This window comes from Panthera pardus, unplaced genomic scaffold (assembly GCF_024362965.1).
Source record: "Panthera pardus isolate Hobbes unplaced genomic scaffold, ASM2436296v1 HiC_scaffold_17, whole genome shotgun sequence".
Lineage (NCBI taxonomy): Eukaryota > Metazoa > Chordata > Mammalia > Carnivora > Felidae > Panthera > Panthera pardus.
In genome coordinates this window covers 72820252-72846967 of record NW_026526732.1, presented here as the reverse complement: position 1 = coordinate 72846967, position 26716 = coordinate 72820252, and the positions used below count along the sequence as shown (strand labels likewise).

Genomic DNA, 26716 nt, shown 5'->3' with positions numbered 1-26716 from the left:
AAACAACAAAACCAGGATATCAAGCTGCAATTTTAAATAGTAGTCTCAGCAGGTCTCACTGAGAGGAGTTTTTGAACAAGTTGGTAAAAGATTTACCCCTGAAGTTTTATAGATGTGCACTGTTGGCAGAGAACAGCAGGAGTATACAAACTACATGGAAGGATCAGGAGGCAGCCAATGTGGGATAGGCAGGGTGAGCAGGCAAGAGACCAGAATTAAGGAAGGTGGGGTAGAATGCATGTAATTTAGGGCCCTGTAGACCACTATAAAAGTCTTTGACTTTTACTTAGGGTAGGAAGCCATCTAAGTAAAAGATTTAGATCTTTAAATGATCACTGTGACTGCTATAGGAGACTGGGAGAGGTGGTAAGGACACACAGATGAAGCAAAACAAAAACCACAAGACCACAATTGGGCAATCACTGACTAAGGAAGAGATGGTGAGACTGGAGACGGAACCAAGACTACTAGATGGACTGTTTTTTGGCTGAGAAACTAGAATACAGATGCCATTAACTGACTGGGAATGATGATTTGGAGGAAAAAGTTTGAGAGGCAAAAGTAAGGAATTTGGTTTTAGACATAAGTTTTGAGACCTCTATTAAACATCCAAGTGGAAATGCCTGCATAGACTAAGAATATAATATTTTTTAACATAATTTCCTACTTCTATCAAGGCAAATAAGTTTCTTTAAAGTTTATTTTGAGGGAGAGGGAGAGAGTGTGAGCAGAGAAAGGGCAGAGAGAGAGGGAGAGAGAATCCCAAGCAAGCTCTGCACTTGTGATGTGGGGCTCAGACTCACGAACTGTGAGATCATGACCTGAGCCAAAACTAAGAGATGCTTAACTGTCTGGGCTACCTAGGAATGCAAGAGGTTAATACAATCTTATGTCTTTAGGATTAGATGTGGTCACCAAACAGAGTATGAACAGAGGTGGCAAGGAGCCCAAGGTTAAATCCTGGGGCATATGTATGTTTTAACATTTAGAAAAATGAAGACTGAGCCAGCAGGGAACAAGAAAAAAAAAGTTATGTAGAACCAACTGAAACACTTTTCAAGGTCAAATGTTGATTAGATTTAGCACTGTGGAAATCACTGGTAGTTTAAATAGAGTAGTGGAGAAAAGTCTGACAGGCATCCTGTATCAAATGACCTAACAAAATGTCCAAACTTATCACTAGTCCTGGGAAAGCCAGCCATACATTGTGTGATGTAACGTGAACACTACAGCAGCATCTTGTATTAAATAAAAACTTTAGGGATGCCAGAGTGGCTCAGTTGGTTAAGCTTCCAGTTCATGGTTTCACTCAGGTCATGATCTCACAGTTCATGGGTTCAAGCTCTGCGTTGGGATCCATGCAGCCAGTGTGGAGTCTGCTTGGGATTCCGTTCCCTCTCTCTCTGCCCCTCTCCCCCTCCCCCTCCCTAAATAAACTTTAAATTACTTTAGACCTAGCGTCCAGTTTACAGTTCAAAGTGATATAAAAGGTTAAATTAAATGACACTATGAAGAAACAGTCAAGAAGACAACAGGTCTAGTTGTTCCAGAAAGTCACAATCTTGATTTAATCCTGCTTTAGGGAGAAAAAAAAGCTGCAAACGATCTTTGGGGAATGGGAAAATCTAACTATGGCCTGCGTGTTAAATTAGGAAAGTATTTTAAGTAGAATAATGGGATTAAAGTTCTGTATAGAAGAACCATCTTATTCTTAGGAGATAAATCATGTATGTGTTCTTTGAAAGTTAAAAACATACATATGAAAGAAATATGACAAGGTAATTTTTCACATTAAGTTGATCACTTTCTATGAAATTTTCCTAATAGAAGTTGGTGAAAAGGGAGTAAAACTAGAAAACTCTTGACTTTTGCTGTAAAGGTGGTAGCAGAAAAAAAGGTAATAGCTGGAAGAAGGATCACAGGATCAAGATTTTTCTTTTAATGTTTATTTTTGAGAGTGAGAGAGCTGGTGCCAGCCTGAGCAGGGGAGGGGCAGAAAGAGAGAGAGAAAGAATTCCAAACAGGCTCCGAGCTGTCAGCTCAGAGCCCGATGTGGGGTTTGAACTCACAAACCATGAGATCATGATCTGAGCTGAAACCAAGAGTTGAGGCTTAACTGAGCCACCCAGGCACCCTCAATTTTTTTAACAGCATATTTTGTGTGCTTTTGGGAATGATCTAGTAGAAAATGGATGTAGTAATAGAGAAGACTCATCTTTCAGTGAGACAGGTATTTGGATCTAATGCTCCTTACCTAAGGCAAGCACAGGAGCAGAGCACTGGAAAGCCTTGTCTAGCAACAGGCAAGGGACAGGCTATTAGGTGCTTTAGAAGATCTGCTTATTAACACCAATTACTGTATATAGCGACCTAAGTACAGCACATACCAGTACTGCCTTTTAATAAAAGAATGACTGTTAGCACATATAATTCTGTAACTATCTGTTAAAAAGCAATTTCAGGGATCTCTGGGAATTCAGAATCCCTAGGTAGCTATTACGATCTTTCTTACTAAGATCAAGTATGGTTGGTATTTGGACTAATCAACTACTGGATCCATCTAATTATAAGTAAATCCAAGAAGTTGCTTACATTTTTTATTTTGTGGCATTACCTCACACATTACTTAAAATCAGTAAGTAGCCCATAAGCTAGAACTTTTTGGTAAGGTAATAAGCAGAAATTTGGCTGTGGAAGAAATTTTATTCTTGATCCAACTTGAATGTAGAATTAAAACTGTTATTACTTGTGGCTCCATTCAGACTGCCAGTACTGATTTTCCTTTTAGGAGATCTTGCCTTCCAAGTTAAACCAGCTCTTTTATAAATTTAATTCTGTGTGAAAACTCACACATGCTTACTTTGTTAAGAGTGTTTATCCTTTTGCCCTTACTGGGGTTAAGAAGGGATAAAATCCACTCTACTCCCACTCCCCCTCCGTATTCCAACTTACTGTCTACATTCTCCTAGAAACACCCACATACCTACCAGTGGTTCTCAGCTGGGGACTGTTTCTTTCCCTAGTCCCCAACATGTGGCAATATATCTGGAAGTACATTTTTGGTTGTTTCAGGTTGGGGGTTGGGGGTGTGCCACTGGCATCTAGTGGTAGAGGCCAGAGATGGCCTGAACATCCTGTGACATGTATGACTCCCACAACAGAGTGATCTGGCCCAAATTGTCAGTAGTGCTGAGTTTGACAATCTCATTAGGTCATTAAAACTAGGTAGCTATTAAAACTAGGTGGCCATAAATTAGGTGGATAATTTATGGCCACCCTGTGCTATACCAATGCTTCTCAACCATTTAACGGGCATATGAATTATCTGAGGATCTTGTGAAAGCCCTTAAGCCCTGGCCTTGTTTAAACAAAAAATTGATGAGTTATAATCACCAAAATTAAAGAGAGAAAAAAAAAACACAAAACTTCTCTTTGACTAATTAGGTCAATTATAAATATATATGCCCCAGTACATTTATGATTGGTTTAATTAGTGGAAATATGCTAAAAGAATTCAACAAAAGAAATCACTGAAGCATTTTTTGCTCACTTCATTACAGCAAAGCTATGTTTGGAAAGGGAGTTAAATGTGATGAATCATGTTTTCATCTATCATCCTTTAAAAAAAAAAACTTGGATTCTACTCTTATCTTGGAGGTAAAAATTCTACAGCTGTTAAAACTGATTATATAACATTCTAGCATGCAGTCAGTTATAAGCAACTTGGAATCAGAACTCAGTTTTTGAAAATAGCACTCAAATCTGAGATTATTTGGTGTATGAAAAGATTTTTAAATCTTATTGGAAAATTAATTTCATTGATTCCTGAAAAATGCTTACATTTAAAACACTGGCTTTATTCAAGTACTACCCATCTGTACATTAAAGCAGATTAGAAGTAAATGTTTTATTCTTCCAACTAAATTCCAGTACTACAAGGGCAGTAAAACGACGACACACTGGGGAAAAAAATGCAGCAATAAACATTTGTTAAAACGATTGATAGAATAAATAAAAACTACCAAATTAAAAAAAAAAAAAAAGAAAGAAAGAAAGAAAACTTAAAAAAAAAAATCCATTCTGAAACCCCAAGAAGTCCTGGAATACAGAAATGCCCTCCCTCCTTCAATAATAATGTCCTGGGATTACATTCTAGATTATTAATAACTGGTTACAGCTTGGTTGTAGTGCACAATTAAAATCACACTAACTTCATCTGAAGTGTCATTCTACAGTTTTATTTACACAACCAGTGAAGGGCATGTTCTTAGAATACCAGCTTTAATCCTTTTCAAACATATTAATATAAGAAGCCAAATTGTAATGATACAGCAAATGAGGCCACTGGCATTAATACAGGTAGCAAAGGTCCACATCCAGATGGTACTGACATCAGGGAAATATCCGAAACTAGTTGCTGCCTAAGAGTGGTTGCCACTGACGAAAGCTTGAAATAACCTGTATTCACAGGGGGGTATTGGCATTGCTGCATGTCATAATTAGGACCTCTTGCAACAACTCAACAAGGAACAAGGCAGCCCACAAATGCAGAAAACGTGATTCATGAAACATCTAAAGGGGGAGGAAAAGGAAAATTAGTGCAAAGTCCAGGTCAAAATTCAAAGACATTCCAGATCTTCATCCCCAACATCATCCTAGGTATTTAAATAACCAAAAAGTAAGCCTTAATAAAGTTTTGCCTATTTCCTCCAGCCTTTTTTGCTCCATGATTTTGTTAAATTCTCTTATTGAGAATGTAGATAATTGTAATAAATGTCTTAAGAAATTATCTTGTTTTTAGTTCAAAGATGAAATACTTACAACTAGCAGGCTGTTCTCCATATCGTCGCATTATTTGATCATGCGTAAACTTCACAAATGCATCATATTGTTCTATAAATAAAGATACATATCAATTACACGACTTGCAAGATGTACTATTAGAGCCAGATAAACTGAAAAATCCAGTATGTATAGTGAAACAATTCTAAGTTGGCCCTTTGAATCAGACACATGACTTCAGTAATAATAATACTAATAATGTTATCAAATGGAAAGAATACAGAGTTTGGTCAGGAAATCTACATTTCAGTCCAAATTAAGTGACTTTTATGTATAGGCTGGGAAGCTTATTTCTTAACCCATTAAAAATAAAGGGCTTGAAATAAAAAGATCTTGCTCTGCTCTGAAAGTTTAGTAAGTGATCTTTGAATGGCAGTTTACTGCAATGAGGGGAAACAGGAAAACAGAAGCTTAACAAAAAAAATCCCAAAGCATCCACCTATAACCTAATCAGATGTCACATAACTAAGCAAATTTTCTTGCCTATATTAGCACCTTGATTTAACAACTTCAAAATAAAAAATCTTATACTATCAACACCTAGTAAAATCTGTGGCTTAAAAAAATCAGGGAAATCCTGATTAAGTTACCATACACAATAAATGGGTCTAGACTGGTGGAAAAGTTATCATGAAACATGTAGTCTAAAAATCCAAAACCAAAGTCAGGTAAACAGCCGAAATCAAGTTTTCAGCACAGGAAAACCAAAAAAATCTAGTTCACATTAATACTACTGCTGATCTACATGGCTAACTTAATGCTATTTCTTGAGGTCACTAAGGAAGGCCATGAGCTACAGGAAGGTTCACTTCCTTTCCTGAACTGAAATTCTCTGGTTCTTAGAAAATACTGTAACCAGTGGATACACAGGGTAAGTTAATTGACGTGAAGGATACGTGGAAAATAATACATTTCTTAGAGTTGAGTTTCTGGGAGATCTAAAGTAAGCTCATTGCATACCTGCAAGTTTTGTGTTCAATATTTCTTCATACTCTTCTCGAACTTTCTCTTCACGTTCTTTCAACAAACGTTCACAGATCATCCCAACCTGCCGTAGAGTGAATAAGGGCTGTTCTTTTTTTAATGGCGAGGACGTTGCAGATGAAGTCCCTATTATAACATGAACAAAAGCACATGATTTAGAGCCATCATAAAGAGACTGCTGCAAGTACTGAAAATAGCACTCAAATCTTAAATTTGGTATATGAAAAGATTTTTAATTCTTATCGGAACTTCACTGATTCCTGGAAAATACTTATATTTAAAACACAGGCTTTGACTACTACCCATCTAGGCATTAAAGTGCTGCAAGTATTCTATACACCCTCAAATACACAGATTTCCTATCAGTTGTTTGTCCTGCTCTGTGTGTCTGTCTCTAGTACTCCCAATTGCTCTTGTTTCACTTGCTTTTCTGTAAACTGCATGGTGGGGAGCAGTTAACTAATTATCCTCGTTAGAGCTGTGATTGTTAGAGCTGTGTCTATCACAAGATTAAAGTATGCCAGCTTTAATCCGTAACCATGAAGGGCTATCTTTACTTTCAAATTCCTAGTTTTTAGTTGAGGCTGCCACTTAATTGATCTTCTAGGTAAACTGACTAAATGAATGATGATGAACTTGGTTCCTGCTGATTTAAGTCTAGTCTCTACCCTTAACCTCCCCTTACAACATTTCACTCACACACTGGCACCCCACACCCAACTGGCAGGAGCACTGTGGAATTTAGTTTTGAACAATTTTGTTTCCTAATCTATTTTTATTTGACTATTTTATAGACTTTGATTTTTTTTTTTTTTTTTTTTTTTTTTTTTAAAGGAAACTATCCCCCAAGCCCATGGGGCTTGAACTTACAACCCTGAGGTCAGGGGTTGAATGCACTACCTACTGAGCCAGCCAGCAGCCCCTGAATGTTTTCTTTTATTCTGCCAGGTTTTCTTATCCCTGCTGGTAGGGAAGAGAAGGAAGGCAACTACCATCACAAGAAAAACTATTTTGCTGAGAACTTTACTAAACATTAAGAGCCACTTTCCACCTTTGGGAATCTACCCTGATAGGGTATATGTACATGGAAATTTTTTAAGTACTATAATACCAAATTCAGTCTAATTGTCTTCATTAATGGTTAAATTATGGGAAATCCATAAAATGGCAAGAGTATTAAACTGTGGCCAAGGTACATCTATACTTAACAGAGAGATACATGGTATGTTATTTATTTATTTATTTATTTATTTATTTTTTCTTAACAAAGGCTACAAATCACATCACTTATGGGAAAGTCCACTTAGGGGATATTATATCAAGGTGGTTGTCTCTGGGTAGTGGGAATCCAGGGAGCAAGTACTTACTTTGTACCATGTTTTAAGAGATCATACATTACTTGTATAAATTTCTTTTTTTAAATCAAAGGCGAGAAAAGACAAGCTTGAGTCACCATACTAAATAACATTTCCTTTCACCTTAAGTTTATTATTACCTGGTGAAGCTGGTCCACTGAGGAGAAATGCATGTGGTTGTGCCTCTGAAGTACAACATGGATCTGTCTGTTGAAAACTAGTTTCTAAATGTCTTCTCTTCTGCATGCGTTTATACTCTTGTTTTATGTTGTACAGAATTTGTTCTAGAGAAGAAAAATGACTAGATAAAAACCATGAAGTTAAAAAAAAAACAAAAAAAAACACTTGGGTTTTCAACAATTACTTGGTACGACCAATCTACTGAAAATATTCTCTTCCAATAATATCCAGAAAACTGATGTTCTGGAGGAATTCATTTAAGCATTAATAGGGGCAACTCATTCAGAAACAGCACATACACACCACCTGGAATTTAGCTATTCTACAATACAGTTTCTTCTGAGCACCAATTATCAAAAGATAACTTAAAAGTTTTTCATTCAATGTAAAAATAAGGGCATCTTATGAACTTTTAGTTCACTTTAGTTTACTCAGACTCTTAAAAATCCCAAATTCAAAGGCCACCTTATTCATCACAATAGAACTATTAAGCAGGCTTTTCCAAGACCATAAATAATTAGAAGTGGGGAGCACTATGTATATACAAGCACACCCCAGTGAGAATTGACAAAATGATAGAATGAATGAGAAAACTAAAAAAAAAAAAAAATCATAAATTGTCATGGCCATTAATATTAAGCTCAACAGAACCTAAGAATATTATAACATTAACAGCAAAAAGTGTTGGGGGTAAAAGCCCATGTAATGTGATTGGTACAGAACAGGTACTCAATAGTAAACCACCATACCAGTGTACCATTATCTTCAACCACAACCATCCAAACGGGTAAAATCCTATCAAGCTTATCCTTTATGCCAGTATGGTTCATTTTATGAAGATTTCTAATTCAAAATAGCCTCTCTAGAAAATATTTCCCTGAGGTTTCCATTTCCCTCAAAACGCTTTCTCACAATCATCATAGCTCCTAGATAGATTATCCATGTGAAAAACCACACCCTAAATTTGTTAATCCCAATCCAAAACAAAATTAAACAAAAGATGGCAATTAGGCATTAAAATGATTTATAAATATATCAGAATGTAACTTTAGCAATCAAGTCTACAATGATGTGTTAATTTAAAAATGAACTGAAAAGTTGATTGAAGGCTAAAGATTTACATGAGAACAATCTTTTTTAAAAAAATTAATACTGGTGGTTTTCTCAGGTATGTATTTAATTCTCCTCTTTCCTGGCGTTATGTTGTTTCTCTAGTAAGAACTTTTAGGGCTTTTGAGAGAGAAGACCCTGAGCGGACATTAATCAGTCGCTTATTTTATTTTTTCTCCTTAAACATTTTAGATTCTGCCACTTTCATTATTTTAACGGAAAAAAAAAAGTTGCAGAAAGACATATCCAGTGAAGAAGATTCCATTTATGTAAATTTTGTGGTGTAAACAAATCTGGTAAATATACATGAATGTGCAGCTTAAGCATAGAATCACACATTGGAATGATTTAACTTTAGGACGGCTGTATTAAGAGGTACTTTATCTGTAACATTTTTCAGAATCTTAACATTTGTCTATATTAAACATGGTCATTTTCAGCCCTTTTCCATTTATTTGAAATAGTCTGTAGTTTAAAAATGAATTTACCAGTGTGAAATAAAATGGCTATCTACTAAACAGCTAATAAGCACCTTGATAGAAATGGGTTTCCTAAGATTCATAGAGGGGTCCAACAAAACTACTGCAACTTCCTATACCAACCAGGACAAACAGATAGCTTTATTTATTTATTTTTTTAATAACAGAACTCTTTAGTAGCAATATTCTAGAAAGTGTTCAAAGTAATGATGTTTTGGTCTCTGATGGACATCAAGCCTCCCTCATTTATCACTTTCTGATCAAAGCTACCACCATTCTGATAAAAAGTGCCATTTAAAGCATCCTAAAGTTTATTCACAACCAAAGATTTCAAATGTACAAGTTACAAGAGTAACTTGTCCACAACATCTTTTGTGTGACTTATTTTTTGATTACCACAACTGTTCTCAAGATCATAGTCTTCCTTTTGCTTCTTCACAAAATCAGAGCACAACTAAAATGTATCAAAATAATAATAACAAACTCAAATTTGTTCATTTGATAATCTCAAATCATAGGCTATATATATAGATCTAGCCTGGGATTAAGATACAGTAAAACTTCTTAAAATTTAGCTTTGTAAACCTCCATACCATCTAATACTTAAGAAACAGCAGAACAAGCTAAAGAATTTTAAGGTATAATTTACAAAATGAATTCACCAATTTAAATGTACACTACTTTGATGACTACTAACATATGCTAATGAAACAAACAGGTCTTGGAACCATCACAATCATAATGAAGAACTTTATCACTCCAAAAAGTTCTCTCACGCGCCTGTTCACCACCTTCACCTTCATTACCACAATATTCATCTACTTTCACTATCTGAAATGTTTTTGCCGTTTTGAAAATTTCATATAAATGGAATCATAAAAAGTGTAGATTTTTGTGTCTGACTTCTCTCACTCAGCAAAATGCTTTTGAGATTCATAAATAATTAAGCCCTTTTTATTAATTAGTACTCCATGGTGTGTATCTGTACACACACACACCTTATCCAATCTCCTTTTAATGGACATTTAGATTGCTTCCAATTTGGGGCTATTATGACTAAGGCTATTATAAATATTCAAGTACAAGGCTACAGGTGTAAAAATTTTCATTTCTCATGGATAAATAACCTAGAAGAGGAACAGGATGGCCTGATTGTATGGTAAGTGCATGGCTTTACTTTGTAAGAAGCTGCCAAACCATTTTCCACAATACCATCTTACACTCCCACGAGCAATGTATGAGGGAGTTCCTTTGCCAACATCTTTGCCAACGCTTGATACTGGCAGTTAAAGAACTGAAGAAAAAAAGCCTACAGTGCTTTTCTTTATGTCGAATATGATGCAACTATGTCATCTAACCCTCACTGTGCTCACAAATGCTCTAATACTGGTAACATGTAATCAACAATGTTATGGCAGTGTTAAATGTTATGGCCAATTTAACTTGACCAAGATCTCAGCTAACTGTAAGCCTCAAACTCATTTATCTCAGTTTGGATAGGTATACAGTTTTAAAGCTGTTAACTCAAGAAATTTACCCAGATTCAATTTCCACAACACATTCTAAGCTCAACTTAGGTACCTGGCCGACTGAAGTTGCTTCCACACCAGTTGGATAAAGGTCTTCCACACATCAATAAAGTTCCTAGGTCTACTTAAACTACTTAAATCTAGCCATCTCTAATCAAACTGGCAAGTGACATTTTATCCCAAGTTCATGTAACATCTAAGATCATGTTGCCAACACGATTTATGGTACATAAGAAAAAGTGAAATGAAACTTCTAACATTATCAGTTGAACATTCCAGTTTTAATGCAGGCTTCATATCTGGCTTATAGAAGCATCGATTGAATTTGCAGCAAATCACCTAGAGCAAAATACACTTATCTTCATAACAAACTACACCACAAAATGGTTATAATCCCTTTTCAAAAATCCTAAAAACTACATTACTCTTTTACCACAAAACACTAAGGCTTCCACTGCACTATGTATAAGTGAAAGTCAAAGTATTAGCAAATTCTGTGATTAATGGCATTTTCATTCCCATATCTAATAAATGACATTAAAATTGCCAGTAAAATTCTCCTCCTTAACAGGTGGGAGATTATCAATGATTAATATTCCAAAGGAATATTAAAAAAAAAAAAAGAAAACAGAACAACTGGATAAATGTTAAAAAGAAAAAGCCTGGCTTGTGGCAACATTAAGCCTACTCCCAAACTGTTTTATTACTCTTAGTTGCCACTGATTACTTAAGAAAGCCTGGACACAATACAGTCAACAATATAAACAGAAGAAAGTGGTTGTAGGGATTAAAAAATAAGTTAACAAGGATAAGAGAAACAGCAACAAGATGGAACTGATAGCAAAGGGAGGAATATAGAATTAGAAGCAACTACAAATGTCTTTCTAGAGTACAGTCCATAAGATGTCTAAAGATCTGTGACATGTGAAACTTTTGCTCCAGACCTGCACAGACTTGCCATTTTCCTACTGACGTAATTACTAAATCAAACATTAACAGGTCTCATTAAGTTTTAGGTTTAGGTGTATTAAGACATTTTTTGTACCACCTTCCATGCCAGTTTCTCTTTGGAGTATCTTTGAAAAAATTAAAGTAAAATTTCATCTAGACAGATAAATAAGGGGATTAAAAATAAAACAAATCTTGGGGCGCCTGGGTGACTCAGTCGGTTAAGCGTCCGACTTCAGCTCAGGTCACGATCTCGCGGTCCGTGAGTTCGAGCCCCGCATCGGGCTCTGGGCTGATGGCTCAGAGCCTGGAGCCTGCTTCCGATTCTGTGTCTCCCTCTCTCTCTGACCCTCCCCCGTTCATGCTCTGTCTCTCTCTGTCTCAAAAATAAATAAACGTTAATAAAAAAAAAAAAAATTATAAAAATAAAAAAAAATCTTGAAAGTTTGTTAGTTTTAGGCAGGAACACAAATTAAGTACAGAAAACCTGCAGTAGCCAATAAGACCTAAAAATAAGGAACTGTTTCCAAATAAAATAACAAACCCAATCTAGAGCACTCAACTACATACTAGACATTGCCATCTCCTTTATAAATTAAAACATACACAATTAAGAGTTGTAATGGAGGTCCATTTTAATAAATAAATTACTTTCCCAGGATATTTGCCCAGAAACTAAAACAGTTCTTATGGTGTCCTTGAAGGAATCTTAAGCACAATGTTCTTACTCAGACAAGAGCTATCTAACTGAAAAGAATGAGTTGATGCCATTTTTAATTCACTTTAAAATTACTACATCAAAGGGACACGGAACCAAATTTTAACACAAGATTGTTAAATTATATCTGGAGTTTTAACTTCTATTTCGATTAACATGAATCCTAATAAGCATAATATAGCTGCACACAATTATACAAACATTAGGGTATTATCTACAGTACTTTAAAAGCAACTGGCTAAGATTCTAAGTTTATAATATATATAATATTTTACTGTACAAGAGTAATTCATTTATATCCTACAAGATGAAGAAAAGGCATAATCACTACAAATCAAATTCTATTATTTCACTGGTACTGTAATAGCCAATGATTACTTATTTGAAGTGACTCAACTTGTTAAAACCCTTCAGGTCTAAGTATAAATTTTACAAATTAACTGCACAATGGGAGTCATTAATGCAAGGAGTCCAACAACGCTCAATCAGCAGGTGGTTCCTCCCTGATATCCAGTAAGTTTCATACTTCTCTTATATTACACTAGACTCTAAAGGATATAACTATGTTGTTGTTGGTTAGCTCTTTACTATCTACAAGTATCTTCCCAAACAGTTTATAATTTAGGAAAACCAAAAAAAAGCAGTAATAGGAAAGAGAAAGGGGAAGCTGAACCATCCAAAATCCAAAACATATGCTACAAAAAACATTTAATGCCATGGCAAAAAGTTCAGCTTCTATTTCAGTTAACTACAGACATGAAAACAAGGTAAGATCTAGAGTGGACTCCTTGAGGAGGACTCTAGGGCACCACGATCAAGCTGAAGAACAAATCCATCTCCTACAACAATTTATTAAAGCACCCACCACACACACACACACATCAAGCAATAGCTTACCTAGAAACAGAGATTGCAAATTGATGACTCACAAGCTAAACTGAGCCCAAAGACATGTCTGGCCTAGATAGTTTATTATTTTTAAAATTTTTTAAATTTAAAAATGTTGAGAGAGAAGGAGCACACATGAGAGCAGGGAAAGGGTCAGAGGGAGGGAGAGAGACAGGGAGAATCCTATGCAGGCTCTATGCTCAGGGCGGAACCTGACAGGGCTTAGCTGGATTCCACCACCCTGTGATCAACAACCTGAGCTGAAATCAAGAGTTGGATGCTCAATCGACTGAGCCACCTAGGTGCCCCTGAATAGTTTCTTTTTAAAAAGTATGAATTTATGCCCAATATTTAAAGTTCATTACTTTAATTAAAAGTCAGATTTCTAGCTACTGTTAAGTGGAAAACTAAACTATGTGGCAAAATTCACCTTAAGAGTGGTTGTTGGGGCGCCTGGGTGGCTCAGTCGGTTGAGCGTCCGACTTCAGCTCAGGTCACGATCTCACGGTTTGTGAGTTCGAGCCCCGCGTTGGGCTCTGGGCTGATGCCTCAGAGCCTGGAGCCTGCTTCCGATTCTGTGTCTCCCTCTCTCTCTCTGCCCCTCCCCCATTCATGCTCTGTCTCTCTCTGTCTCAAAAACAAATAAACATTAAAAAAAACATTAAAAAAAAAAAAAAAAAAGAGTGGTTGCTACCTTTTGGGGCAGAAATTCTCAAGTGCTTCTAAAACTTTAATGGACACACATATCACCTGGGGAGTTTGTTAGAATGTAGACCCTGAGGGATGGAGCCTGAGATTCTGCACATCTCTTGTGTTTCCAGGTGATTCTACAGATCAGTAGCAAGGCTGGAATTCACAAATTCCCATGAAGTTTTACTTCACTCATTTATATTACTTGCCTGGAACTATGGGCATTTATGTTTCTATCCCCTGCTTGAAATAATAACTCCCCTACTATGGCAGTTAAGAAATAAAGTGGTTAGTTTATTAATTACTGGACATTCTGGGAAATGGAGAGGAGAAGGAAAGCAGTAACAGCAGACTTACTTCAATTACAAAAATATTTAAGGTGATCTAAATTCATTTTGCCACCCTAACCTCCATGGCTTCTGTAATTCAATATTAGACATGCACTTCCCTGGCAGGAAAATATTCTGTAAACCAATTTAAACTTGACTGTAAATCAAATTAAACTTAGACTCATTACATAATGTTTACATATACTGATTCATTTTTCCTAACACCATTCTTAAAATATGAAATTCATGTTATGGGACTGAAGGTGAACAAATGCATTTACTTTTCTATTACACACAGTTTTAAAAAGCAATTAAGACTACCTTTCATACCAGAAGACAGTGACCGGAAGTCCACAGACATCTTTTATCCCATTTATATTTTGTGTAGTAGCTGTGAATATTTAAAAATAAACAGACTTTTATATTTAAAAATATAAAATATTTTAAAATAAAAATATTTAAAATATTTAAAATAAAATATTTTAAAATAAAAATATTTAAAAATAAACAACAAAAATCCTGACTTCTTGGGGAATATCTAATGATAAAAGGTCCAAATTCACCAACACCAGAACTGAGAGGAATGATCTAAAGATCTAAATTAGAGTTTCATCTGTAAGTGAAAAGTCAAGTCAGGAGTATGCATGTGACTGACTGCTTAGGGAGCTATTAGAGAGGACTGCAGCTGAACCTAGAACTAAGGAACTCCTAAGTTTAATAGCCAGATGAAGACAAAAAGAACAGCCAGAAGGGAAGTGTTATCACAGAAGGGAAAAAAATGTTTCAAAAAGAAGTGAGTGGCAGAGCACTATAAATGCCGTAAGAAGAGTCACATAAGATGAGGACTGATTATATGCCATGGAAATCACTGTTGACTTGACAAGAACTATTTGAGGTACACACACCTACGAAGTGAAGAAATAGAAGCAAACAGACTTACTTGAAAGCTCTCTGAATTTGGTTTTGAAGTAAGAAATCTGGATGACTGCTGGAGGAAAATGAGGATGTTTTATTTATTGCTTTATAATGGGAGTCTTGACAATATTTAAAGCCAAAGCAAAGGTCCAGTTGAAAGAGAAAAATAATCCTGAAGATAAGGTTCCCTTGGAGAAGTGGATCCTTCCCTCATTGTGTAAAGTGCCTTAATTATCTCATTTAAACTTCGTTGGTAATACTCAAAGGAAAACAAGACAGCACAACTACTGGTAGTGTTGGTACTGGGAAAAATGAAGAAATTGCCATTAGATGGCTTCTATTTTATCTGTGAAGTTGAAGGCAAGGTCATTCACTGGAATGGCAGGACTGTTGGACAGTGAATAAAGAAGTCCCATTTGAGGTTGCTCCACTGTAACTACCTCCAGCACTCAGGGACAGGAAATGCTCCTAATCCTCACAACCCATCCTAGGAAGTCAGATATTACTATAATCGTGTGCATTATTTTATAGATGAAGAAAATGTGGCTTTGCTTCAATGTCTTCTGAAAGGTCACACAGCTGGAACAAGTCAGGGCCAAGCCTGACCACAGGGCTTAAGGTCAACATCTGCTGCCCTTCCCAGTACTGTATTACTACAATACCTAGCCCGTATTCCACAAGTAACTAAAGTTACAATAAATCACAAGAAGGAAAGCTAATTTTTTTTAAAAAAATAGGATGTCAGAATAGAGGAATTACTACTATGTATCATGCCCTGAAACCTCAAACTCTGTTGTGAGGAAGATAGTAACCAGTGTATAATTCTCATCTACCCAGAGCTCTGAAACTGGTTATAACAAATTTTATATATATATATAATATACACATAAATAATGTATATAAATAAATATATATAAATACATATAAATCTTCCATGTTACATTTAGATATTTATATAAGGGATACTTCTACATCTCTAATCTATAGAGGACAGTCCTCTATATCTAACCAGAATGTTTTACTGATGTTTTATAAGGGAGGAATTATTCTAAATTGGTAGGTCAGCATTGTCATACATACAAGGACTGATTACAGTCCCAGCCTCTGATAATGTACCATTTCACTTTAAGCCATGGATGGTTGTTAGTGAGCATCAAGTTCCTCTGTTCTGTCACAGCAACCTAAAACTAAGAAAAGTTTTTCTTCCAGAGAATTACATTTTGGTAACAGAACAAGGCAATGTTCCATAACAATTAAAAGGCAAAGTTCAAGGACAATAATGCATGAAAAAATTGGCTTTCTCTAATCTTTCAAATTCCACTCTACATTCTATTCTTTAATTGCTAGATCAATTCAGCAATATACATTTATGTAAATATACGTGTGTGTGTGTGTGTGTGTGTATAAAGAAATAAAACATGGGGTGCCTGGGTGACTCAGTCGGTTAAGCATCCAATTCTTGATTTCAGCTCAGGTCATGATCTCATGATTTGCGGTTCAAGCCCCATGTTGGGCTCTGTGCTAATAGCGTAGAGCCTCAACAGTGTAAAGCCTGCTTGGGATTCTCCCCTCCCACCCCCGCACTCACAAGTGCACACTCTCGAAAATAAAAAATAATAAATAGTTTAAAAAATATGGTAATACTGAAAGTATAAAGATTACAGTGTTTTTATTCAAGTTTAGCTAGCTAATAAAGTACCCACAGTGGTAGCTCTATTCCCTTGAGAGACTCTTTATCTTTGCCTAACCAGCACAGTACCTGGAACTCAAATGAGGTACATAAAAGCTTGAACAAGTGACTTCTGGAGTAAATATTTAGATTTTAACAATGTTGAGAAAAACCAGATACATGAATAGAACCTAGAAACTAAAAATTAAGTCAACCCCCCAAAAATGTATTAATGGGAAGATGACAATTTTACTAAAATCGAAATGTTGCAAAGCACTAGTCCATTTCAGGATGATCTACCTATGACATCTGTAACAAAAACTAATGACTTATAACTTTTAAAGGGAGGATGAAAGCAAGTTATAACCCCCAAGACAAACTATAAGCATATTATGAGCTGTTTTTCTAATGCTGGAAGGTTAAAAACCACTACCACCACCCAAAAAAAGTCTACCATCACGAGGAAGATTACACAGTCTGGCATACTGCAAAATTTTAATCGAAAGGCCCAAAATAAATACCAAAGCTGACAATGTGACATACAGTTTTAATTTACCTGCAAGGATTCCCTCCCTATTCAATAAAGCTTCATCAGGTTAGAAACTTGTTATAATGTAAATCATTTAATTCCTTTAGAAATAAAAGACCAGAAATTTCATATTACAAAGTATTTTCTCCTAAAAATGTACAAACTCTAAAAATGTGTTTCTTCAAATGAGATCTCTGAAAATGATAAAATCCTGTTTATCATCATTGTCCAGAAAAATAAGGGAATACTGAGAAGTGTACTTCAAATGCCTCAATAAAAGTATTGTTCAGTCTTAAACTAATTGCTATACTTATTACTACTCATTTGTTTGAGTCACAATCTTTTCAAAACATGTTTTAGCAATTGTGGCTATATTGTTATAAAACAGTGTAAAAAGAAAAACTGGTACAGAATGAAGGGAAGAACTGAAATTACTTTTTTTTTTTAACTTAGCATCTCTAAGAACCTTGGGAAATGCCAAGGCTGGATTAACTCAACAAATAAATCTGATAAATATCTTAAAACTTTGTGGTAAGACATTAAGAAGGAAGGTATGGCAGATAATACCTTTGGGATTACTTTCAAACTATAACCCACTGTATCCTCTCAAAATCCAGGAGGGCAATTACTGTTAACAGTCTTTGCTACAAGACTGCTGCTGATAGATCACATTTCCCAGATGTGTTCAGAAAGCTGAGAAACATTGGTAAGCGGAATTCTAGAATCCCAACACTCAGCAATAAAATTAAAGATGACCCTCTTGAACTAATAAATTCATTTGTTCAAGACCTCTTCACCATCTGCAGATGCCAGACTGGTTCATTTAAGCAAACAAGTATTCCACCCTTCACACTTTTTAGTCTTTTCAAAAGGCAAGTAATTCACTGTGGTTTCACATGTGCGTAGAGAATGATGTGTGAGTCAACAGTACTCGCACAGAGTTAATGCAAAGACTGCAGGGACCACAACTTGCTTGTTAATTAGTTATAGGTACTTAAAAGACCAGCACCCCAACACCATTATCTAGTTTCATGAGCACCTACCCAAGAGGTGCTCCAAACCTAATCCATGTTATTATTCTGCATTCCTCTTTTAAGTGGAAGGAGAATCAAAAGTTTATTTTCAAATAGAAAAAATATGCAAAGCAGGGCACTTCCACTTAATCTCTTAATTTACAACCTTTCAAAACAGAAGTAATTTTCGGGGTGCCTGGGTAGTTCAGTCGGTTAAGCGCCTGACTCTTGATTTCGGCTCAGGCATGATCTCATGGTTCATGAAGTTACAGCACCAAGACAGCATGGAGCCTGCTTGGAATGATCTCTCCCTTTCTGTCTGCCCCTCCCCAGCACACGCTCTATCTTTCTCTTTCTCTCTCTCACCTGGATCCATCAAACACTCAGGAAAAGATCTACCTGAGTACATACACAGTGTCTTTTTTTCCCTATAAAGCCATTCAAAAACTGAAGAAATTTATTATTCTCCTTTACCTCTCAGATTATGTGTCTGTGCCAATCATGGTAACTGGTAGCATCTATACCTAAGGAAGGGCTAACCTCTCTCCAACCTAGCCATGTTTACCTTATTGTTTCTGTGTTCAAGTTAGGCTTTATTTTTCTATTTAAAGAAAAAAAAGCTCAGTAATGAATACTGCTATGCTCTTGCTTTTAAAGGCCAAAAACTTAACAAGATTCTTAAATGCATAATCCATAGAAATATGAAATAACAGCAGCTGCATACACAGTCCTAAGTAAAATATCAGGTTTAAAATTTGAAGTACAAAGACCATTAAAAACCATCTATTTGCCAAATCCACTGAGAAACCAGAAGCAACTTAACAGCTGTCTAAATAACCACAAAATATTAAAAACACTTCTGGCTCAATACAAATGACATCTGAAGTGAAATGCTGCCTCCTGCAACAGACATCTCATTTGTTTGCCTAGAACCGTTTATACTTCATTTAAACCAGCTGGTGTCTCCGTTTGTAGGCATGCATCAATGTCTACTGAACAATCTAAGTTCCTGTAAACCCTTCCCCATTCACAAGCTGCAATTTCCATTTTTAATGGCAAGTTTCCAGCAAATACAATGAATTCTTACAAAGGAATTTAACTCTTCATCCAACTCAATTCCTAAGACTAGAGCAATGGTAACAAGATCTAAATAATGTGTATAATAAAAGTGTCTAGCAAATTCCCAAATAGTTGACATCCATAGAAGGATCTCTTCACCAAACCATTCATTTCAGTACACAATTATGAAAAACAATGTGTTTGATTTGACTGATAGTCACTTGTAATGGTACAGGATATTTCAGTTTTATTAAAATAATTTTGTTCTTGGGAATGTTGTGACAATCTTTGACTAAGAGATAATATTAAAATATTTCAAAAACTAATGAAGATGCAGAACACTCTGAAATCTGTTTTCAACTAATTTATCAGGGTGAGAGTACTGATGCAGCTAGTAGAGGTCTTCATTTTCCCAGTCAATCCCCCCAGCCCCCTTCCCTATCATTAACTTTTCCCTTTTTCACATCCTGAGCATTATAAACTCCACTGCTGACAGAGCAGGGAGTGGACACACTTCTTCTGTAAAGGATCAGGCAGTAAATACTTGAGCTTTGGGAAAATACAATCTCTGTCACAAATACTATCTCTGCTGTTGTAGCCTGCAATGGACCATACCTTAAGAAGAAAAAAAAAAGCATGGCTGTGTTCCAATAAAACTTTTTTTTTTTCTTTTTTTTGCCAGCCCTTTCCTTTTTCCTGGCATTAAGCTGCAACAGTTTGAAAAATAAAGATTTAAATAATAGTCATCAAGTCAAACTTTGGAATCACCTTCCTGGGGTGACTAAAATAAACCAGGGTTTAAAAGAAGATGTTCAAGTTCCTGAAACTTCTAGTAAAGCCACAACATGATTTCAACTACACATCAAAACACACTATATAAGTATGCAGAAAAGAATGATGATAAAACGCTGAATTATATGCACGCTCTAAAAAAATTCACTTCAATACTCTAGTTCCAAGTTGTTTAAATTATATTTGAACTCACAGAAATGAAAGGAAAATAAAGTTTCCGCAGAGTTCCAATCACTCTCAACTTGGTATGTCACTTTCCATTTCCAACCCTAGCTACTTATTTCAGCTAAGGATATACAGATATTCACTCTTGTAAAGTTTGAGAATCACCAATGTTAAAACAAGAATCTAAAAATTAAGTGCTTGGGAAAATTATTTGCAAGTTTGGGGACATGAAAACTGAAAAACTCTTTGATACCTGCACAACACTGCAGCTCCCATTATGACAACATTACAAAAACCATACAGGAGCCCGCAAAAGGTGGCCATCTAAAAACAAAGCCAAATTAAGTTACATGCAGAATGTCATCCAAAATTACAGTAAAAAAAAGTAGATTTTAGCAATATAACACTTTACCAATTTCAACTGCTTTTCTGAAATCAACCTTTTTTTAGGTTGAAAAGGCTAAATCAACTTTTAGCAGACTCAAAATTATAAATCAGGGTGTGATTTTAAGAGTTCAGGACACGATCAAACTGCCATCTGTTTGATCAGATGTCAAAAACACCTGGAAGAACAGAAGACAGGCATATTTTGGAAAATATGTATTTGAATCATCGGGCTTAAACAATTTCACTAAATCCAGTAATTTTACTATTATAGTCCATTCAATTGAAATTTGAGATAATGTGGAACCAACTGCATTAACCAATGCAATGAAATGACAGATTTGTAAAGGATCACAATTCTTTCTGAGTAAGTTCCCTTTAAAGTGAAGACAAATAAATATAGTTCTAGCCAGTTTACCACATATGCTCAGAACTATTGCAGGACTGAGATACAGTTTAACTCCCAAACCTAACACTGTATTAATTCACCAGCTCCACTGAAATTTATGGCTGGTTAGCCAGGGCTATTTTTAAGTGGCCTTATTTGTTAAGCACAGATTCCTAGGTATCATTTCAATTTTCAATGATACCATTTGATTAAAAAGACAAACTAAAAATAATGTTAATCACCAGAAGCTCATTCTTAATACTGATGGTTTCTTTTTTAATGCAAAACCTAACAGTTAATCAATGAATGCCTTTACATACAAGACTATTTAGGTATAGCTGCTAAATAAAATTATCCGAGAATGCCTCTGAAAACTCACTGCAACTCTAAAATAGTATATCCTTAAGTTAGATCAAATATTTAATAGCAAAAATGGCAGCCTAGGCATTTGAGGAAGGATATTGAAAAACCTGACTTGACCAAAACAATTCAAAATGGAAGTTACCAAATACAGAGGTATATATACTGCCTACAAGTTTTTTAAAAGCCAAGAACAAAACACTTAAAACTATGAAAAGGCTTTGTGTGCAGATATTATTAGCAAAAGCTCAAATATGAAACCTTTGCATGCTATACACACAAAGAAAACAGATTACACCACCAGTCCACAAAAGCCTATCCTAGGACTGTGCCAGGGGCACACAAGTATTTTTAAAGTACAGAAAAAAAACTGAGTATACACATGCAGTATAAAGCAGCCAAAAGGCATTTCCCCATAGTCACTTTCAGGAAATGTTTCAAGATGAAAAGCAAAAACACTCAAGTCCCTTGAAATCTTGGGTTGATTTTATTATTCTCAAGGCCTAGGCTGTTCTCCCCCACCATACTTTGCTGAGCAGAAATAAAGCACCTCCAACTAGAAGCAACTCCTCAGCCTCAATTTTCAATACAATTCGCTTTTCATTAAAAGTTCAAGTTTCTCAGGATCTAGACGTATAGTACGATCATATTACAGTACTCGGGAAGAGCATTTTCTTTGTTGTTGACCCTGCTAGGGAAACAGGTCTTGACTCAGCCAAAGTGGCGTTCTTGTGGGTGATTAATGACAGGCCTAGATCTCGCCCCAGTGACATCCATCCCCACCCCCCATCCCCTCGGTACTAAAATCAGCCATGTCTGAACTGGAGGAGGGGCTGCCTCCTCGCCTCAAACCACCCAGTCCCACAGTTAATAGCTGCAACCAATCGATTCAGGGAGACAGACATCGAGATTCGGGTGAAATGTGACCCTCTCTCGCCTAAATTTATGAATAATATCGCCCTCTCTGATCATTTCCGCTGGGGCTCTCCAGACTACGGAAACACTCAATTCCAGTCATTCAGCCCAAAGAAAAGATCTTCCTCTTCCCCACAATACCCGGCAAGGAACGGCCTTGCCTCCCCACCTCCCGACTCCCCCACCCCCTTGACATCAGGCCATTTCTATTGTGTCGCCGAGGCTGGAGGACCTAACTAAAAGAAAGGTGTCTACTACTTTGCTAAGAACGAGCACCAGTCCGGCACCCCCACCCCTGGGGCCGCGTTCCGCGTCCCGGGACCCCAGTTCTCTCGCCCACCCCGGCGGCCGCGGAGCCGAGTCCCACCTGTGGTGAGACGGGAAGAGACGTCGCCAAAGGGGGACGGCTCCATTCGGAGATACTTCTGCGGCGAGGCGGCGGCAGCCGAAAAGGAGGCGGCAGCGGTCGCGGCTGCCGACGACGGAGAGGCAGCAGCCGAGGTGGGCGCCGACAATGGCGCACATCGCCTCCGCTTCGGGGACGCCGGGCTCAGCAGCGGGTCGAAATCCAGAGTCCTTTTCAGAGTGGCTCCACACGCCATGGCCGGGGCAGCCGAGGGCCGGGCTCGGGTGGGGTCGGGGAAGGGTGACGGGAGGGGAGGGCGAGGGAAGTGGGGAGAGAGCGGGACTCGAGGAGAGCCTAGCCGACGAGCTCAAGAGCAGAAAGACGAGTGCCGGAGCGCCGGTGAGGAGATAAGAGCCGCGACCGCCGCTGCCTCCGCGGCAGGGGCACTGGCCCGGCCGGCCCGGGCGAGAGCGGGAGGGGCGGTGGCGGCCGCTCACGACAGCCGCGTCAGGGGGGCTCTTCCGCCTCCTCAGGCGCAGCTCCCCCGGGAGAGGCTCTGGCCGCCCCCGCCGTCCGTTCGAGCTTTGCGCCGCGCCCGAGGCGCTCCTGCGCTGAGACCGGCTCCCTTCAGCAGTCGATAACAGCCCGGTGAGGTATGAGGCTGGAACGCGACTACAAATACGCCCGAGTAAAGTCAGAAGCTTGAGAGCGGCAGTCGATGTGGAGGGATTAGGAGGTGGCGGCAGCGGCAGGAGCTCCAGCAAACACGTCCAGCCGCTTCCCCCTCCACTGTACGACTATTCCACCCGCCGCCGGCCCCAATATGGCGTCAATAACAACGCCGCCGATTCAAATTCTGCGGCCTCAGGGCGCGTGCGCATAGGGGGTGGACACCCCTGCAGGTGCGTTCTAGGAGTTGTAGTTTTTCACTGTGGAAGGGAATAGGCGTGAAAAGCGATTCCGGAGGAGTCACGAAAACTACGACTCCCGTCAGTCAAGGCGCGCCATTCCGAGTTCCGGGTTGGAATTTAAATCCCCTACGCAGCCTGAGTGTAAAAGGAACTAAGCAAAAGAGGAAAAGAAGAAAAGACTGTGTGAGAGACTGGGAGAGAGGAAAGCCAACTGGTGCTTAAAAGATCTTTACAATTCAGGAAATAGTTGTTCTGATACCATCCCTACAATGATTTAACAAACGGGAAATAGAAAACGTAGCCAACCCAGCTTCCAGACAGATTAATTTCTGTAGTAAGAGTGCCAAAACCAAAACCTGTCATAATGAGAGGCTAGGAAATAATATTATGGAATCTATTTAGGACAGCAAGGGACAACAACAGTAATAGTATCAGATTACAGGATCCTTGATTGAACTGGATGCTTTGCCTTCCCAGGTAGCTGCATATATCCATTTATTAAATTCTGCAAAACCAGCTTTACCTGTAAATAAATAGATTTGAAAGACCAAATTGTTTCGCTTTGGATAAAAAGCAAGCGATACCAGAAACTGTATTATCTGTTGAATATTGTACTATAACTTGTGAAGTGTAAGAAATCAAAAAACCTAATGAAATGTCTAGGAAGTAGATAATGAACCCATTTCATAAGCAAAGAAAACAACTTTTTGTAAAAGTTGTACTGTTATTCAGGTACCTAAAATAAGAATCAAATAGGGCATTCATAATGTAAAAAACTGTCACCAGTCTTTTGCCTAGGGAAGCTATCACAAGTCCAAAAGGAAACAAGTTATTTATGTAAATGCCATATTATCAAATGATCATGGCTATCAAATACTGGCTTCCAATGCTTATTTATTACTGTCATTTAGTCAGTAACTAAAAGATATTTTGTACCATTTGTCTATTATTACTTAACAGCATTTTGACATTAGTTTAATATATTCTTGTTTTATTGAATTGTTCAACACCTTAAAGATTAGCCATCCTGATCACATTGTTTCAACAACTAAGCTGCACTAATTTTAAGATATACTGCTTGGGAAATATCTTTTGAAAAAGGTCACATTTAATGAAACAACAGCTTAACTCTGACACTGAAAATGTATAGGTAAATTTTTGCTAAATTCTAAATGCCATGAAACATAAAACCTATGATATGATGAAATTAACAGAACACATATTTTATGTAAATAAGTAGAAAAAGGATAGATTAAGCCATGGAAAGAAAACAGCAAAAGCATTTATATTCCTGGTAAATATTTTCTGAAATTAAGATTTTACCTTAAATTATAGACCTTACATTGAAAAGGGACTGTTAGGAGTTAAATCACATCTTTTCAAAATTCATATGTTGAAGTCTTAACCCCAGGTATCTTCCAATGTGTCCTTATTTGGAAAGAGGGTCATTTCAGATATAACTAATTAAGATGAGGCCACACTGGAGTAGGGCTTGCCCTTAATGCAATATAACAGGTACCCTAATAAAAAGGGGAAATTTGGAAACAGGCAACATGATGTGAACCTGCAGATGCATCTACAAACCAAGGAAAGCCAAAGATGGCCAGGAAATCACCAGAAGCTAGGAGAGAGACATGTAACAGATTCTTTCTCACAGTCCAGAGAAGGAACCAACGCCACAGATACCTTGACCTCAGTTCTAGCCTCCTGAACTGAGATAATACATTTCTGCTGTTTAAGCCACCCAGTCTGTGGTACTTTGTTATGACAGCCCTAGGACAGCTATAATAGAGGGGGGTTGTGGTTATCATTTGCATTATCACACACTGCCTGGAAAATAAGGAAAGAGTTTTATGGAAAGGTAATATGGGATATCTGGTAAACTTGACATTTTAGTACTAATAGCTGCCCATGCAATCAACACTGCACAGCATATCTGCAAAGGGCTCTCTGTTATTATTAAACCATGAAAGGCTGGGGCAGCCTCCCCTAATACCAATGACTAAGGAGCCTGTTCAGAAACTAAGAGGAACAAGGCGACTTCTTTCCTACTCACTTCTGTGTCTTTGCTCAGGCTCTCTGCTCCATCCTTTTTGCCTGACTACTTATTCTTTAAGACTCAACCAAGGCATTAACTCCTATAGTAAGTCTCCCCCCAACATTTAAAGGCTGAATTAGTTTTATAGCTTCACAAAGAGACAGATACCCATCTGCAGATCTTCATCATTACTCTTACCACATTACAATATAACTCTCTGTTCATGAACCTGCTTCTCCTACCACTGTATTAGTTCCTTGCCAATAGCATAGTAACTTGCACACTTCAACAGCTACTTATTGAATGCTTCTATTTTTTTTTTTTTTTAATGTTTGCTTCTTTTTGAGAGAGAGGGAGAGAAACGGAGCATGAGCAGAGAGGGGTGGAGAGAGAGACAACAGAATCCAAAGCAGGCTCCAGGCTCCAACCTGTCAGCACAGAACCCAACGTGGGGCTTGAACTCAGGTCAGAAGATCATGACCTGAGCTGAAGTCGGACCCTTAACCTAGTGAGCCACCCAGGTGCACCATTACTGAATGTTTCTTAAATAAACATTTTTTAATCACCCTGTCCTCCCAATAGCCTACATTATCCTTGTCTTTTAAGATAGATATTCACTAAAATAGCAACGCCTTCAGGGCAGAAAAAAAGCTGTTGAAGAAAAAAACAAACTTTTTAAGGCTAAAATTAAAAACAAAAACAATACATGAAAGCCCATAAGTCTTAACATAGTTTAGAAGTGCATATGTATTTTGTTGATCAAGGGGAAAACAAAACTATATTTAAAACATTAATAAGTTGAATCAGGTCACATGAATCTAAATATATAGTACAGCTAATGGCTCCAGTGACCTACAGAGACCAAAATTGCTCTTGTTGTGACTAAAAGGCCTATAACAAATTTCAAAGGCTTGAAATTTTTAGGATAGCTTTGTGACAATCTAGAAAGTATTTCCACATTTGTACAATCTCAGAAGCCTCTGAAGAAAAAGTGTTTTACCAAGATGCTGGTCTCTGCTTGGTATTAGACTTTTCTAGCACCTCCCAAAATATTCTCCAGGATCTGATTCTGATGAGTCATTCTTTGACTAAAGCCAGTAAAAGTAGACATAGCTGGATGACATAAAATATCATCATCCTGAGCCTGAAGATCCTTTTTATACCATAAATCATTTTCAAA

The 26716-nt window shown here is 37.3% G+C and overlaps 1 protein-coding gene and 1 long non-coding RNA gene across 2 annotated transcripts; one reads left to right on the top strand and one right to left on the bottom strand.

The window, feature by feature from the left end:
* Positions 1–4217: 4217 nt before the first annotated feature.
* Positions 4218–22963, bottom strand: AKIRIN2 (akirin 2). Its single transcript, XM_019442827.2, has 5 exons — positions 22609–22963; positions 7322–7465; positions 5803–5952; positions 4822–4893; positions 4218–4572 (listed from the first exon to the last, which is right to left on the bottom strand). Exons 1-5 carry the CDS (start codon positions 22841–22843, stop codon positions 4562–4564), a joined length of 612 nt encoding a protein of 203 aa, XP_019298372.1. The 5' UTR covers positions 22844–22963; the 3' UTR covers positions 4218–4561.
* A 135-nt stretch (positions 22964–23098) lies between these two features.
* LOC128777676 (uncharacterized) lies at positions 23099–26117 on the top strand. The gene is made up of 2 exons (XR_008422962.1): positions 23099–23975; positions 25886–26117. It is a non-coding gene; the product is annotated as an uncharacterized LOC128777676 (long non-coding RNA).
* Positions 26118–26716: the final 599 nt, after the last annotated feature.

Bases quoted from the DNA above. Each gene is read 5' to 3' on its own strand.
- AKIRIN2 (XM_019442827.2), bottom strand. From the start codon at position 22,843: ATGGCGTGTGGAGCCACTCTGAAAAGGACTCTGGATTTCGACCCGCTG. The intron at 5,953-7,321 runs GTAATAATAAAC...ATGTTATAATAG, and splicing joins CAGTGGACCAGCTTCACCAG to GGACTTCATCTGCAACGTCC. The intron at 4,894-5,802 runs GTATGCAATGAG...CTTTATTTATAG, and splicing joins ATTGAACACAAAACTTGCAG to AACAATATGATGCATTTGTG.